Source organism: Crotalus tigris, unplaced genomic scaffold (assembly GCF_016545835.1).
Source record: "Crotalus tigris isolate CLP2741 ecotype Arizona unplaced genomic scaffold, ASM1654583v1 scf7180000017899.1852299, whole genome shotgun sequence".
Taxonomy (NCBI): Eukaryota; Metazoa; Chordata; class Lepidosauria; order Squamata; family Viperidae; genus Crotalus; species Crotalus tigris.
In genome coordinates, this window is record NW_024096711.1 from 1,104,526 (window position 1) to 1,120,405 (window position 15,880).

The window sequence follows — 15,880 nt, forward strand, 5'->3', positions numbered from 1 at the left end:
TCTACCAGATAGTTTCATTAATCCATGTACAAACAAGCATAATTAAGATAAAATAAAAAGGAACAATTTTTGAGGAACCAAAAATGAACTTACATTTGTTTATATTGCCCAACAATCTAGGAGAACTTGACCTTTTGATCTTGTATTATCCTTCCAAGTAGCATTTCAATTGTAATAGACACTTTTCTAAACCAAGATAAACTGATAAATGAGTGGAATAAACAACTTGTGTGTCTTCAGATGCTGTGGTTTGGCTTGTCTGTTTCCAGCTGTTGAAAGTGTTTTTTAGCATAGTTTGCAGGCAAAGCATTTGATGGCCCATGCATGGGAACAATTTCATATAAATGCCACAGTTTAATATATCAGATATCAGAATGCAGATGTGTCATGAGTACATGTGTACATTGATTTTATTATGTGCCTATCATGTTGGTCTCATCATGGTTTTCTGTGGGAGCTGCAGGTGGAAATACTTCTATTGCTCAATTCTGAAATTGTCTGGTCTTATTCATAGGCTCTTTCAGAACGTTCTGATAAAATCAATGTTCTTTAATAATGCTTTGGTTTTCCCGTATAATTTATTTTCAGATAAAATCTATTCCTACTTTTTTATTAGATTTCTCTGAAAGCATCCCTTACCCAGCTCCATTCTTAGTCTATGTCCCCAATGTAATATTGGTACTTACAGTCCAGGTTTGTGTGCTTGGTTGGGTATATTATTATAATAAAAGTAGTACCACAACTTTTTATGGGCATCTTTTTCTGACACTGTACTAGAGATTCCTTCTGGATTTTCTGTTCCCTGGATTCTCATTTAATCTGATGGTAAAGAAATTGTTGTCAGATTTTCGATTTAAATAAAGGAAATATTTGGAGAAATTCTCATGGGTGAAGAGTGAGAGTCTTATACTAACTTTAGATATGAGATGAAAGGGAGTAATAATTTTATTACATTAAATAGAAAATAAAGTAAAAGAGATCCAGTTTGGTCTAGTGGTTAAGGCAGCAGGCTAAAAAACAGGAGACCATGTGTTCAAGCCCCACCTTCACTGTAAAAATAATTAAGATGGGATACAAATAAACAAACAGAAAAATTTATCCTGCCTTTTCTCAAACAGCTCAAGGCTGATTACATAAAAAATCTCCCTTCATTTTTCTCTGCAGTGAAATCCCCCTACGCAGTTGGTTTTGCTAAAGGCAGTGAATGGTTCAGTTACCCACACCCAGAAAATTTCCATGGCTAAGAGTGTAGTTCAATTTCACTTCCTCAGTCTCAATTCTGACAGCTGGCAGCCTTTGTCTTCTCATGCTCCAGCTAAATGATGAAGGAAAACACGAGAGAACTCCCACTGAGTATATTCAGATCAGGATAGCTATAATACAGAATGAAAGACGCAAATCACCTCAGCATCCTTGAATAAACTGCAAGCTCCAAAACATCACCCAAAGACCTTTTAAATACCTTTTAAAGCACCTGGGACTGAAGTAGAAAAATAAAAACTTATTTTTGGAAGACAGATTTGGACAAAGTGTTAAGCTGTATATACATTTGCTCATATTAAACAAGAGCCAACCACCTCCACTCTACACACATATACACACTGCTTCAGAAAGCAGTTTTCTTCCTCCATTTTCTCATTTCTATCAACATTTCCATTTGCAGCTTTTACAACTCCTGAAGTCATGAAAACAACATCAACCCATTGGAACCTGCGGATCACCTGCATCGTTCTGGGTTTTCTCCTTTTTCTGAGCATTTTGATTATTATTATTATCCTTCTGCTGAACAGACAGAAGAAAAATGGTATATTTCATATACTGGGGATCACTAGTGCTGGGGGAGAAATAGCTTAGAAGAAATATTTTGTGTTTGTATTAATTAATTAATTCATTCATTCATCATATTTATATAGCTGCATACCTTACAAAATATAATTCTGAATGGCTTACAATAAAAAAACTATAGAACAGTAATATAAAAATAAAGCAATTAAAATATTATGCTTAAAAAGCAAGGAGAGAGCAACATATTAAAATGTTGCAAGAACTATGGTGGGGTGGGATTTTTAATGCATCTTATTTAGAGGGCATCGTGTTGGGGTAAACTGTGATTTGAAACATGAGACCAATTGTCTTTTTGCAGAAACAAAGTAATTGTGAAAGATCCCTGCTAAGATTTCATACAGTGAGCAAACAGCAGCATTAGTTCAGGGCTTTTTGTAGGCGTGCCATTTTCGAAAACCTCCATTAGGCTACAATGGAAATTTCAATCTGCTGAAAGAACATGCAGATGGAATATGGACTGATTAGCCAGAAGGCTGAGAGCCTTTCCACAGATATATTTAATGCAGCCACTATTTCTCAGGATCTTTTACATTATCCTGTTTATGATAACTGCATGGTCAGATTTATTTGTATTGGAAGATTGAGATAAAAGAGGTATTTTTTTAATGCAGTACTGCTTATGGTTGTGCAACACTTTGAATTTAATTGCCAAAAGATGCTTTAGAGTTTGAGGGAGTGTAAATGCACCCATGCAGACCAGCTTAAACCAGCCAGGTGAGATAGCTCTAATATTCCAGGAAGGAGTGCGGCTTCTTTAGCATGTTTCACACCATCAGGTGCTCCATTTCTGCTCCAAAACTCCAACTGGAAATCAAAAATCAAAGTGCTGTTCAGCTGTAATCACCTTCAGCCAACTAATGTCTGGCATCTTGTCACATGCTTTTCAACTGAAATAGGCAGCCTAGTGAAGTAGCAAGCATAGTGGGAGTGGGAGACATAGATCTGGGACAGATGCATAAAATGAATGTGATCTTACTATGGATGTGTCCTCTGATAGCAAGAAAACCTGTGGGTGAAAGAAGAGGCAGCGGGCCCTTTCCCAGTAACCCTACATAGTGACCTTTCAATTTGCAGATTGTGTTATTTCCTCTGCTCCAGTATCTGTCCCCGTCCTGATGAATCACACCATGCAGAAGTCAACCACTGAAGGGAATGTCTCCCGGAGCCTCCACAAAATAGAAGGTATCAAAAGCTCTTGCCTGCCTGCCTGCCTGGGTTCTCTTCTTATCTTTACTATCTTTCTTCTCCTCTCTTTTTTCCTTCTGTTTGCTCCTGGACAATTTTTTTTTTTTTTTGCCAGCTCTGATCAATTAGGCTAGAATTCATCAGACCTGGGTGTCCATAGGGGACTGTAGGACACCAGCAGGCAAACAAGCCAACAAAGAACTCTTGGGGTTCTTAGGGAAAATCTGTCTTTTAAAGTTCGTATTTGTCTAGGACGAAAATCTCCACTGTTATCAGCTCTGTCCCCAACTCTCGGCCATCATCATCTGCAAATACTGGAAGTGCGTGTGTTAAATTCAAAGAAGGTTTAACATTCCTTTCTATTAGAACAATGGTTCTCAACCTTTTTAATGCCGTGACCCCAACCGGTAGTAAGTCGAGGACTACCCAACCGGTCGTAAGTTGACTTTCCCTGCCCAGGAGTGCCGCGCATACGCGGTGCCGCCCCCTGCGTCAGACAAGGCGTAGCTGGCAAGCGGCAGAGACGGCGCAGGCTGACCACCAGCTGGGCCACCACCTGGCCCAGCCCAAGGGAGGTAAGGTGCCCGCCGGGCCCCATGCATGCCAGCAACCCTCCCTGAGCCCGCTGGCTTCCCACCTCCCACCCCTGGCCCTCTTTTACCTCCTTTTTTAGTAGTTGCTCAGCAGGGAGGGGTGGAAACTTCCAGACAGCTCGCCTTCGCTTAGAATGGGACTTTTGGCGGGCTTAGCACGGCAGAGACAGCCTGGACAATTCCTATTGGCTTTTGAAAGCCAATAGAATTAGTCTCTATTCAAGAGAGTCTATTCTATTGGCTTTCAAAAGCCAATAGAATAAAAGGGAGTAGCACAGCTAAGGAAAAGGTGGAAAAAATGGTGGACTGCGTTGTTTGGTGACCCCCGTGAAATGGTTGTTGGACCCCAAATGGGGTCCTGACCCACAGGTTGAGAACCACTGTATTAGAGCACTTAGCTTTATGCATGTTTGGGGGGGGGAATTGCAGCAGATCCATTTTTATTTTATTTATTAAATTTGTATGCTCTCCGTCTCCCTTTACAAGGTAACTCTGAGCGGCTTGTGAGTTATAAAGCAAGTAAAAATAATTAAAATGTTAAAACTACACAGATTAAAACATTATTAAAATCAGTATTTGTTTATTTTAAGCATTGATATGGTTGCCCAGCTTAGGCAACGTGATTCTGGAGAGCAAATACAAAAACAAAGAAACAATGAATATAAAAGAAAACAACGAGTACCATTAAAAACTAAGGCAATAAAATAGCAGTTAAAACTAAAATATATTAAAACCCATTTGAATGAGAACTCTGTTCATTCTGATCCGAAAGCCCAGAGAAAGAGGCATTGGTGAAAATAGGAAGTATACAGAAAGGTGCATATTTCATCTTGAAGATGCACCTTTTTAATCATCTATCTTCAATGCTGTATCCAAAGATGTTTTTTTAAAATATAGGAAACGTTTTAGGAATAAATTCATTAATACAACCAAAACAGCTGAGACAAATATAAATTCAATGTCATGTCAAAAAATATTTACCCAGCAGCAAATAAATTCATATAAGCAGGTTCTGTGAACTTTTCTTACTCAACCTGAATTATATAAATATTAATTAAATAATTCCATTTGCTTATTTACAGGACTTATATGTCCACCTATCTCATACAGTGATTCTAGGAGGCTCACAACCATCTATAAAAACATGGCTAAACTGGTAAATGAATACTGCAGAGATGTATCATACAGATCCAATTTAATGTAATTGTTAAGGCACCAGCCTAGAAACTGGGAGACTGTGAATTTTAGTCCTGCCCTAGGAACAAAGCCAACTGGCTGACCATTATCTCTCTCTTTCAGCCCTAGGAAGCAGGCAAAAGCAACCCTCTTTTGAAAGTTTGCCAAGAAAACTGCAGGGATTTGCCCAGGCATTCACCAGGAGCCAACACTATCTCAGAGGCACACATGCATAGGTGTTCGTGCGCGCACACATACACATAATGTAGAATGTATTTGAAGATATTTTTGTTATGATTACAGACACTAGTACATACATAGGTAATGGCCAAAATAACCTGCTGAAATTACTGGTGGACAAAAAAAATGAACCAGAGGAGTTCAAGAAAAATTGTGCTTTGGTATCCACTGAGTTTCACTGGGTTCAGTTGTGCTTAATGTTAATATGCCACAAGTCTCTTTGTTTCAATATATTAGCAGATCTAACTTCATGCTCAGATGACAAGCAGGTTGGTCAATTCCTGTCACAATCAATGAACCAACACTTGGTTGATTTGAAAAAGTGCACCCGGCATCTTCAAGAAAAATGCTAAGAATTAAAAACAAATAGGAGAGATGATACCTTTGGATATTTAGCTAATATCAAATGTATATTTGCATTGTCCTGACACAGCCTATGACAGTGCATGATACAGTAGTAAACAAAAGGTGATAAATGACACCCCTTGATGTGAATTTAAACAGCATCTGATAAAACAATAACAATAAACTTATATAAAGTCCCATCCAGCCAACATAAAAATCATAAAAGTGCTTAACACTAAAAAGAAATTCCTTGATAATCCAACCAGCTTTTCAGAGTTCTCTTGAAATCGGTGTTTCACAATGTTGATAAATTCCTTCAAATGATTTAGTTTTTTGAGAGCCTTGTAATTTTCGTTGATAATGTTTGGTAATTACAGGCAGTCCTCAACTTACAGTAGTTGATTTAGTGGCCAATCCAAGTTACCACAGCACTGAAAAAAGTGACTTATGACTGTTTTTTCACACTTATGACCATTGCCGCAACCCTATGGTCAGGTGATCAAAATTCAGACACTTGGCAACAGGTTCATATTTATGACGGTCGCAGTGTCCCAGGGTCATGTGATCATCCTGTGAGACCTTCTGACAAGCAAAGTCTATGGGGGAAGCCAGATTCACTTAACAGCCATGTGACTAACTTAACAACTGCAGGGATTCGCTGAACAACTCTACCAAGAAAGTTCGTAAAATGGGGCAAAGTTCACTTAACAAATATTTTGCTTAGCAACAGAAATTTTGGGGTCAATTATGGTCATAGGTTGAGGGCTACCTGTATAATCAAGATTTGTTTTGAAATTGTGACTGCAGTCTTTTGAAGAGCCAGTCCTACACCATAGCAGAGTATATTAGATGTTGCCTTTTCCAAACTCTGCTGGTTTCCTCAGACAATTGTTTCTATTTTCTCTTCCATAAACAGAGGTGACCCCTTCACCAGCCCATGAAGACTCTGATTCTGATTATGAAGACTATGATTTCAGCAAGAAGCCCCCTGTGCCTCTCTCTAATTTCTACAGTGAGCAATCCCTCATTATCTTTTGCCCCACTTATACGCACCTGCAGCTGAATGTTGTGTTGCTCCAAAGATCGAGGCAATTTGTGAGATCCCTTTTCTTCAAAACTTAGACTCAATCTTCATTGTAGTTCCCATGATGAAAACAAACCAAGAAAGGAATTCTATTCAAATTATACCTAGCTGCAGAAAAGTATCTTTCTTTCAAACCTGAAGGTGTTCTTCCTGGGTTCAGAAGAAAAAAAAATGCCTTCTTTCCTAAGATAATTGCTTCTTCCCAGACTCTTTACTTTAACCTCAATCTTGGATGCACACAGTCAGAGCAAAACATGTAAAATGGCCTTATTTCCTGGCAATTATACTACTGTCTTTAAGACACATTTCAGACATCAGTGAATAATGATGCAGAATTTATACCTAAATACAGTACAACAATGTCAGACATCTCCATTCTGATTTGGCCCACTGTTCCCAGTGCCAATTATGAGCATTCTGTCTTATAAGTAGTGAGAGTTGCTACAGAAGTGGCAGTGTTTTCCTAGGTTTTTCCCAGCATGCCCTGCCTTCAACCATATAGAGTGACCAAATCTCTTAGTGGAATAGGGGATTTGATGGCTAGCCAGCAGGATGAACATCACAAACACTTAGTTTTTCTATTTTTATTTATAGATAGATAAACTGAAGGAGCATGAGAAGACACTCCTTAATGGCCAGCAGATCTCTTTGTTCATCTGCTGATGTCAGGCCCAGCACAAAGTGACCTAGAATCTGGACCTAGGTCCAGTCTAATTCCAGTCTGTTCACATCAAATAGACAGAATCTTGACAGACTAAATCTATCCTATTCTAACACTAATGGATGTACCCTAAGAGATTCTATAAAGGGACTATCCTAAATCTCTTCCTTTCTCTCCAACCCCACTCTAGACCAAGGCTTTTCAACCAGTGGTATGGGTACCACCTGTGGTACATTGACACCTGGCAGGTGGTACGTGACCATCCTAGAAAAGTGATAGCAGGGGAGGGGAATGAGCTGAACCGGTGGCAGCACCACACAAGCCTTCAGCGAGAGATGGCTGGAGCTGCAGAGCTGTCAGGGCTCAGTGGAAGCATCAGGATCAGCGCCAGGCTCCAGCTGGAGTTCAGCACTGATCCTGGCACTTCTGCTGAGCCCAGAAGAAGCACCGATCAGCTGGAATGTTGCAGCATCTCCAGGGTCTTGTGATTTACATTCAAATGCTTGGCAACTGATTCATATTTATGATGGTCACAATGTCTGAGGGTCATGTGAAGTAACCAAAACCTGCTGCAACCACCCAGCAGATGGGGGGGAATAAAAACCAAACACCCCCCTACCCCACCCCCGCTGCCAATCCTCAACAGAAATGTTCACATTGAAAACCTCGGACAAGAGGAAGAGCGTCGCCAGGTGGGCAGGCAGGTGTCTTGTTCGGCTGTGGCTTGGGGGGCACTTTTTTCAGTGCCATTGTAACTTCGAACAGTCACTAAGTGAATGTTGTAAATCGAGGACTACCTGTACTTCATTAGTTTTTTCCTTTTGGGGGGGGGGGTCATCAAGTTTTTGACACCTTGCTAGGCGACTGGTGGTACTCGGATGTTGCCATATCCTAAAAGTGGTACAATGGATGAAAAGGTTGAAAAGCCCTGCTCTAGACTGTGTTGTCTCTTGTCTTGTTCCCCTTTTTGGAATGTGCTCCCTCCTTTCTGGGAAACTGTCACTTCATTGTAGTCCATCACAACATATCTCTTAGCAGACAAAGTCCATTATATCTCACCAGAAAAGGTAAATTCCGATGGACCAGCGATACCTTGCAAATGCTGCGGATTGACAAGTGTTATCAGAGATCTGATATATTTAAATATCCACAACAGCCTCATGTTAAACAAGGTTCTAACTGTACAATCACAAGAGTTGGGTAATAGTTCATTTCCTGAAAGTGATATTATCTCCCAGCTCTAAAACTTTTAAGGAAATAAGCAAGGGTGTGACAACCCAATTCTTTCCCCCCAAAGGTCTATTTCTAAAAGTTTAATGGACTTTAATGTTTTCAGCTTCTCTTCACTATCAAGCAACTGGTGACCAAGTTTCACCACCCCACAATTTCCCCAAGCTGACAATGCGCCAAGAGACCAAGCATCCCAAGGATTATCGACAACAGGGTGAGAGCTGATGTTTTATCTTTTTGCACCATATCCAGTTCTTCTTGACTATAACTATATCCAGATAGCTTTCCATATTTTATACCCTCTGGGAAGGATGAGGGTCCATTGGTTGTTTTTCTGCCCCAGACCAGCTCAGCTAGTGCCAAGTTCCTGGATTTTGTTTTTACTCTTTTTCCTCCTCTGTTATATGAAGTGCTTGGTAGGAGAATATTTTTGCAATTCTATCCCTTGTATTCATCATTTTAAAATGGCAGAAGTGGGAAAAAGCCCTCATGGATTACTATCTAATAAGAGTTTGAGAAGTGAAAACAATAGCTTTGTAAAACTGCCCTGAGCAGCTCACCCAATTAATCAGATTGGTTCAGATTCTTATGTAACATTTTGGAGACCATCTTATACTATTATCCATGTAGCTCAGTCTTTGCCATTCAGACATATTAAGAGACTGGAGTTCACCTAATTTCCCAAATTTTAACTATATTACCTGAAACTGCAATCTACGTAAGGTTGGGAATGCTGACACAGGTTTTCCCATCTCCTACCTGTTGCCTAGCAAATCATTTCCAAATAAAATCAGATCTCACATACAATACTTAATGATTTTAGGGATAAATATTTTTAAAACAAGCTTCCAAAGATGGTTAAAGCCTCTGACTTCATTATTTTGGGTTTCAGGTTTATTTGGGGGGGATTATTTTTTTTTTTTCATTTTAACTATGAATGAATGATCTTAGCCAATTGGGTGTTCCCCCCCTCCACACACACTTATGGGCTATGGCCAGGGGTCTTTAAACTTGGCCCTTTTATGACTTGTGGACTTCAACTCCCAGAATTCCTCAGCCAGGCATGCTGGCTGAGGAATTCTGAGAGTTGAGGTCCACAAGTCATAAAAGGGCCAAGTTTGAAGACCCCTGGGCTATGCTGATTCAGGAGTGAGATCACATTCCTGTATTCCCACATGACCATTATTTTTGGGTAAGCCTCTACAATGACAATGAACTTTTGGCGCACTGCTCCAAATAAAGTATAGTATTGCATCATTTTCTCAGAGCTGGAGTTTACTTATGGGAACTCCTATTTTTTCTTGCCTCATAGATCCTGAAATTTTCTCCACCCTCCTGAAATCAAGCGACTGTGCCTCTTCGCTGCTCTTATTCTTCTCTCTCAAATGTATCTGAGGAGCAGTTTTGTAGCTTCTCCCACACAACGGTCATTGTTTTCCTTGCTAGCGAATAAATAGGCTAGAGTGAAGAATGCTAATTGGATCACAATTTTTGCAACCTCCTATTAATCAGCTGGAGGAACTTTGGTCAAAATCATAGGGTTCTTCAGCAGCCAGTGAGATAGCTTTCATAGGACACTGCATGGGTGTTTCAGAAGGGCAAAAATAGTAGCTCTGTGATTCCATTCAGAAACTCATTGTTTGCTCCAACAGATCCCACAGCTGAAGACAGTGACAGCACATCTTCAGGAGATGCAGACTGGTATGAGAATATCCACAAACCACAGCAACACGTGGAACAACAAAGAGATGAACCTTCCTTTGCAGGTGAAGAATGGATGTCTTAAAAACAGGTGCACAGCCTTTAATTAGTCAATTAGTGAATTGTTCATTAAAAGACATTTTGAAGTAAAGTACCACCCAAGCATATATATATAGAGAACGCTCTCTTTGTTTCTATCTAGTTGTCCAGATTTTTGCAGAACATACCATGGAAGCTCCAAATTGGATCATTTTTTTTCTGTATATTAGAAACAGACAAAATCTCTTGTTGTCATCCTCGTGTAAGCATAGGTCCTTCATGTTGCAGTCCTCTGCATATGGTTTAGCCACAGCTGGGTGAAATGTCCTTTAAAGCAGCTTTGCCCTTCTGTCCCCTTCCAGATGTGTGGGGGCTAGAATTCTCACAACTCTAGTTAAGTGGGACAGGCTGTTCAGGAAGCTTGCCTTAGCTCTCATCTCTCATATCAATATTTTTCTCCCATTCATTCCAAAAGATTACTTGGCTAGATAATTACCGTATTTTCCGGCGTATGAGATGACTCGGCGTATAAGACGATCCCTGACTTCGGAGAAGATTTGCATGGTTTAGAAAGTCGTCTTATACACCAGAAAATACGGTAGGTCACCAGATTTCTCCACTCATTTCCTAATCTCTTCCTTCTGCAGCACGGCCTTTTGTTTCTTGGATCCTGAGCTGATTATTCTTCTCATTTCTTTGCTTCAGGCTTGACAGTTTTTGCCAAACCTTGGTCAAATGGCTTGACTGGCTCTGGAAATGATTCATCTGACAGCAGTTAACATCATAACATGTGATCCTAAGGACCTGGGCTGCTGAAGGGAGACAGCTAGATGCTTGGCCTCTCCTACAGAAATGGCTAAGGTTGGCAACAATAAACTGAGAACTGAGAGAGACCATTTCCCACATTTTCAGCCTTGAGGACTCCGCATTGAAGAAACAGATCAGAGGATCTCAGGGTCTTCAGCAACTGCAAAGGCACATCAACGGTCATTTCCCTCTCTGATTCAGTGAGAAATATACCACCTTTATAAAGACACATATATCTATCCTGTCCTACTCCTGTGGGTAATTACGATTAGCACTGAGCCCTGGATTTGATTCCCCTCATTTGATTTTGTTTTGTCATACAGTGAGGTGCCATCAAAGCAAGATTCAATTTCAAAATACTATGTAAGCCCTGTGAGCAGAATGTTCCAGCCACAACACCTTGTTAGGATGCTGTTGCTGCCTTTTGAGAACCTGTCTTCCAGGAGCCAAGAGGCCAGTTTTGTCCTTGAGGAAATTGTTAGCTTAAAGACCTGAGACTGCTTACAGATTTCTGGGGGAGCAATGGGATTCTCTCATGGATGAAATGAGATGCCAGGGCTGCTTCTCTTGAAGAAAGTTTGACTGTCTCTTAAAAAATTCTGAAAGGAGGGTATAGGTGTTTTACATTGAAGCCCTGGAATAGATACATTATAAAATGCCAGACATGTATGGCAGGAATTGTCAGCCATTCAAAATATGTATATCAGTGCATGCAAAATTGCCCTACCTTGTATAAGATCTTTTACTATGTTTGGGCTGTTATCTTCCCAGATTTTCCTATGTTCTAATCAGAAGAAGGGAAAGATCAAAGAACTCTATAGTTAAGCACCTTATGGCTAAAGTGAAGGCTATCAGTAAAGAAAGTGTAGGATGCTTTCAAATCTGGTTTGTGCATCTGGGAGAGAGGCAGAGCAAGTGTGTCATTGGGTTTCCCTATTTATAGAATTGTAAGGTAGAGATCCAGACACCAACTCTCCTATGTTTCCCTACCTCTTGTTCTACTAAGGAGGGAGACACAGGTTGTTTAGTCCATCTCTTTTTATTGGTAGCTCTGGTCAACTTGGAAATGTCCTAAGTGTCTTACTGGCCCATCGAACAAAACTAGAGCTATCATGTCTCATCTACAAAATCTAGAAAACCACTAAATGAGAGCAAGGAAAGTTTTATGTTTTTTTGATGCCATTTTAGTGTCATATGGATTGTTGCAGCCAAAATATAATTTGTCTGGCTTTGGCCTGGTATCTTATCTGCTCTGTAACCTTTGCCATTATGGCTTGGAAAGGATGGTTTGTGGTTTGATGTACTGCAAGAACTAGTCTATGTTGGTTAATTCAATATTTAGACCAATTATGACTTAGCATGCTATGCCAAAGTAATTATAATATGGAAAACTTTCTTTTTGTTCTTGTGTACAGGAAATGGGTAGTGATGTTCAGTCCCTTCATAGCAATATCATTGTTCTCCTCTGGGATGCCTCTGACATGTGTGTAGCTCTATGATTTCATGAGCTGGAAGTAAGACAAAACACTGTTCAAAAAGCATTTGTTTGAATGTCAAGCTTGAAGCCTCTCAAAACAGAGTAAGGTGCACCGTTGCTAGAACAGAAAGACTCTAATGACATAAGCATAATATATATCTAAAGGAAACTGTATGTATTCTTATTACTCATTCTTGCAGCATGACCTAGGTTGCTGCATTTGTGTAATAATCTGACAAGAGAGAAAGAGAGAAAATTTTGCCTTGGGTTTGGGTGTCTTTTTTTTAAATGTCCCTTATATCAGATTTTGCAAGAAGACACTGAGACCTCAAATAGAATGTTGCAATATGATTGGCACCTGGATTTATTCTATTTTCTCACCCCTAATTACATACTTCCTGATCTTACCCTAGCACTTTTTTTTTACCACGAAGCATGTTCTTTCTTCATTGGACTGATCTGAACACCAATGATGGGATTTAGCCATTTTGCACCAGTTCGGCAGAACCGATAACTAATTTTTTTGTTGCCCAGGCCCAGAATGGACTTCTGGAAGTGTCATCCATGCAGAGAACCAGTTGTTCACATATTTCAATCCCACCACTGCTAAACACCCCGGAGTAACATATGCATGTTGATTGATTATGCACCATAAAGTTGGCATTGACTCTTAGCAACAACACAGGCAGATGTTCTTTATGATGATCTGTCCTAACCTGCTGCTTCAGGTCTTCCACCAGTGTATCTATCCCCTCTATAACTAAATCCGTCCACATTACTGCTAGTCATCCTTTCCCCTTCCACCTGTATTCCTAGCCTTTTTCCAAGAACTGGGTTTCTGCATAAAGTGTCCAAAGTAGGATAATTTGAGCCTGGTCATTTGTGCCTTAAATGAGAACTCTGAACTAATTTACTCAATGATCCAATTGTTGATTTCCTTAGCTGTTCACGGTGTTTTCAAGAATCATTTTCAATACCTAGTTCAAGAGTGTCAATACTGTTTCTATCCTGTTTCATTAAAGTCTGGGCTATGCATTAGTAGGGCAAGTATTCCTTTCAGGGTCACAGCTTGAGAGTTGACCATAAACAGAATGGAGGACAGAAAAACAGCATGATTTCCTAGTAGTCCTGGTGCTTCTAGGCACCTCCCTTGATGCCCAATAGATCCATGCACCAAATAACAAAACATTCAAATATACATAGGTACATACATACCGGTACATACACTAGACCAGAGGTCTGCAACCTTGACAACTTTAAGACATGTGGACTTCAGTTCCCAGAATTCTGGGAACTGAAGTCTGCAAGTCTTAAAGTTGTCAAGGTTGCAGACCCCTGCAATAGACAAAACAAAACGCTGGCATTATATTTATTTCCACCAATACTTTTCGGCCTCCCAAAATTCTGGCTGCTAAGTCAGTGTATGAGTAAGAGGTAGTTTAGGTTTGGCCATCTCCATCACTGAAGCCATTTTATGGCAGCCATTTTGTGTGCCCATCCCCTGCATGCTGTCAAACTGCCCACCAGCCCAAAAAAGGTTAGTCCGATCTGGGATGGATGAAGTGCTCTGATGTCTTCCTTGTGGTCTTCTTAGAGGTTTCTATGGTAAACAGGATAGTAGACTTGAGAAGTCTTTGATCTGACCCAGTCATCTTTTTCTTATATTTTTTCCCCCAATCTAAATGTTAAGGGATTGTAAATGATTGGCAGGAAGAGTTACTTCAAAGGAAAGGGATGTTCTGTAACACCAGAAGATTGGAGACTCTGAAGACATGGAGTGAATATTGAGTCAGTAGAGATCTATATATTTTTTCAATAGTGATGCCCTAAAGGGAGCTCATATTTTATCACCCAGCAGAAGTACTGTGGTGTCTTACAATATAATAATATGCACATCACCTCTCAATTGCAGCTTATTTATATAGAAAAATCACCTTTTTCCCCTACAAAGAGAGAAAGAACCTCTACCAGTTCAGCCCTTTGAGTTGATACCTAAAAAAGATTTGTACAATTCAGATGAAACCAATCCAAATGTTGTACAATAATTCAATGGAGAAAACTGAACAAAACAATCTTTGGGACTCAAAACAGTTCTCCCCTGGCTAAGGTTTAACAATCTCCAAAAGGGAAGTTAGAATGTGTTGGCAATTTACGATTTTAGACATGATTCCGGCATACCAATTTAGTGTACTTGGAACAACTCCACCTTGAAGAAATTCAGGGTCTATTTTGTTGGCTTCTTTGATATTTTGGATTTGGGAACAAAAGATACCTCGGTGAAGAAAACAAACCAACACTGGGGGGTGGAGATGACTGCACTAAAGAGTTTTAGAAATATGTTTTGTTCATTTTCCCTTGTGTTCCAAAGCAACTTTTCCCAACTGTTTTCAAACTGCTGCAGTACTACTGTACTGGTCAATCATTAAAAAATAACAGCCAGAGACGCTGTTGGAGCAAAGTATGAATAATGTGCATAATGTTGTGAAAAATGGGTAGAGAAAATGATGCCTTTTTATGTTGTTTTTATTGGTTGCTCTGAGCGGCCTAGGGTTACCGTGTGAAGTGAGCAGCCACATCTGTTCTTTAAATAAATCAAATCAAATAAATAAATAATGTCCTTTCTGCTTGATGGGAGATTCAACATGCATAAAAGGAAGGGCTTCCTGATATAATAAAACTATAGAATTTGTTTTCAAAAGATCCGTCTATAAAGTACCACATACCAGACAAAGGAACAACAACAAAAAAGACTATTAATAATTAAATAGTCTTAATGGCTGCATGTTCCCCCCTCCTCCTTCCCAAGACATTCCGCAATTTCTCTGAATCTCTGTTGCTGTAGGGCACTCAACTAAGAAGGTATTATTTGAGCATTCCACATAAGGCACAGTAGGAAGCAGGTTGCTACAGTAGGGTCACCCTCTGCCATATCCACTTATTCCACTTTGGCTCATGAGAATAACTGAGTAAAGAGTCTGCTCAGAGATAAAATAACCCTTAAAAGGAAAATACGGAGTGAGTGTTCTATTTTCTGTTTGGTGATTGGTATTATGCTGCTTCTAAATGTGAAGGAGCAATAGAAAACTGAAGCTTACATTCATGGGTCATCGAGTAGGGACTCTGTTTCATTATCTTAAAAATATTTCTTAAATTTATAACATGCCTCCCTCCTCCAAAACCCAGGCATGATCTAGCCTCTACTAAAATTAGGCTAAAAGCTACAATTGCACAATTGCTGTAAAGGCAACATGCATAGACAGAGATTTATAGTCACCAACCTAATTACTATGCTTAGAAAAGTATAACATCTTAAATCAATGTGATACCCTACAAACAATATTTAATGGAAACAAAACTGAATGCTGAGATTTGGAGCAAAGATAGAATTTATGGGGAATGTTCTTCTTGGCCTATTAATAGAAAGAGAAGGAAAGAGAATATGTGAAATTTCCAGAAGGTGCTTTTATTTTGCAGTGCAGTATTCTATCTAAAACATG

The 15,880-nt window shown here is 39.7% G+C and overlaps 1 protein-coding gene across 4 annotated transcripts in view; it reads left to right on the forward strand.

Moving 5' to 3' along the window:
• Positions 1-14,983, forward strand: part of CD6 (CD6 molecule) — a 45,616-nt gene extending 30,633 nt beyond the window's left edge. The window contains exons 5-10 of one of the 4 annotated variants that reach the window (XM_039344259.1): positions 1,664-1,804; positions 2,920-3,027; positions 6,301-6,396; positions 8,466-8,573; positions 10,012-10,151; positions 10,805-14,983. In XM_039344259.1, the coding sequence (XP_039200193.1) occupies positions 1,664-1,804; positions 2,920-3,027; positions 6,301-6,396; positions 8,466-8,573; positions 10,012-10,145 (587 nt within the window). In that variant the 3' untranslated portion in view covers positions 10,146-10,151; positions 10,805-14,983. Of the gene's footprint in view, positions 1-1,663; positions 1,805-2,919; positions 3,028-6,300; positions 6,397-8,465; positions 8,574-10,011; positions 10,152-10,574; positions 10,624-10,804 lie in introns of those variants that run through there. The other 3 variants (XM_039344257.1, XM_039344258.1, XM_039344260.1) reach the window with 3 other exon arrangements.
• Positions 14,984-15,880: the final 897 nt, after the last annotated feature.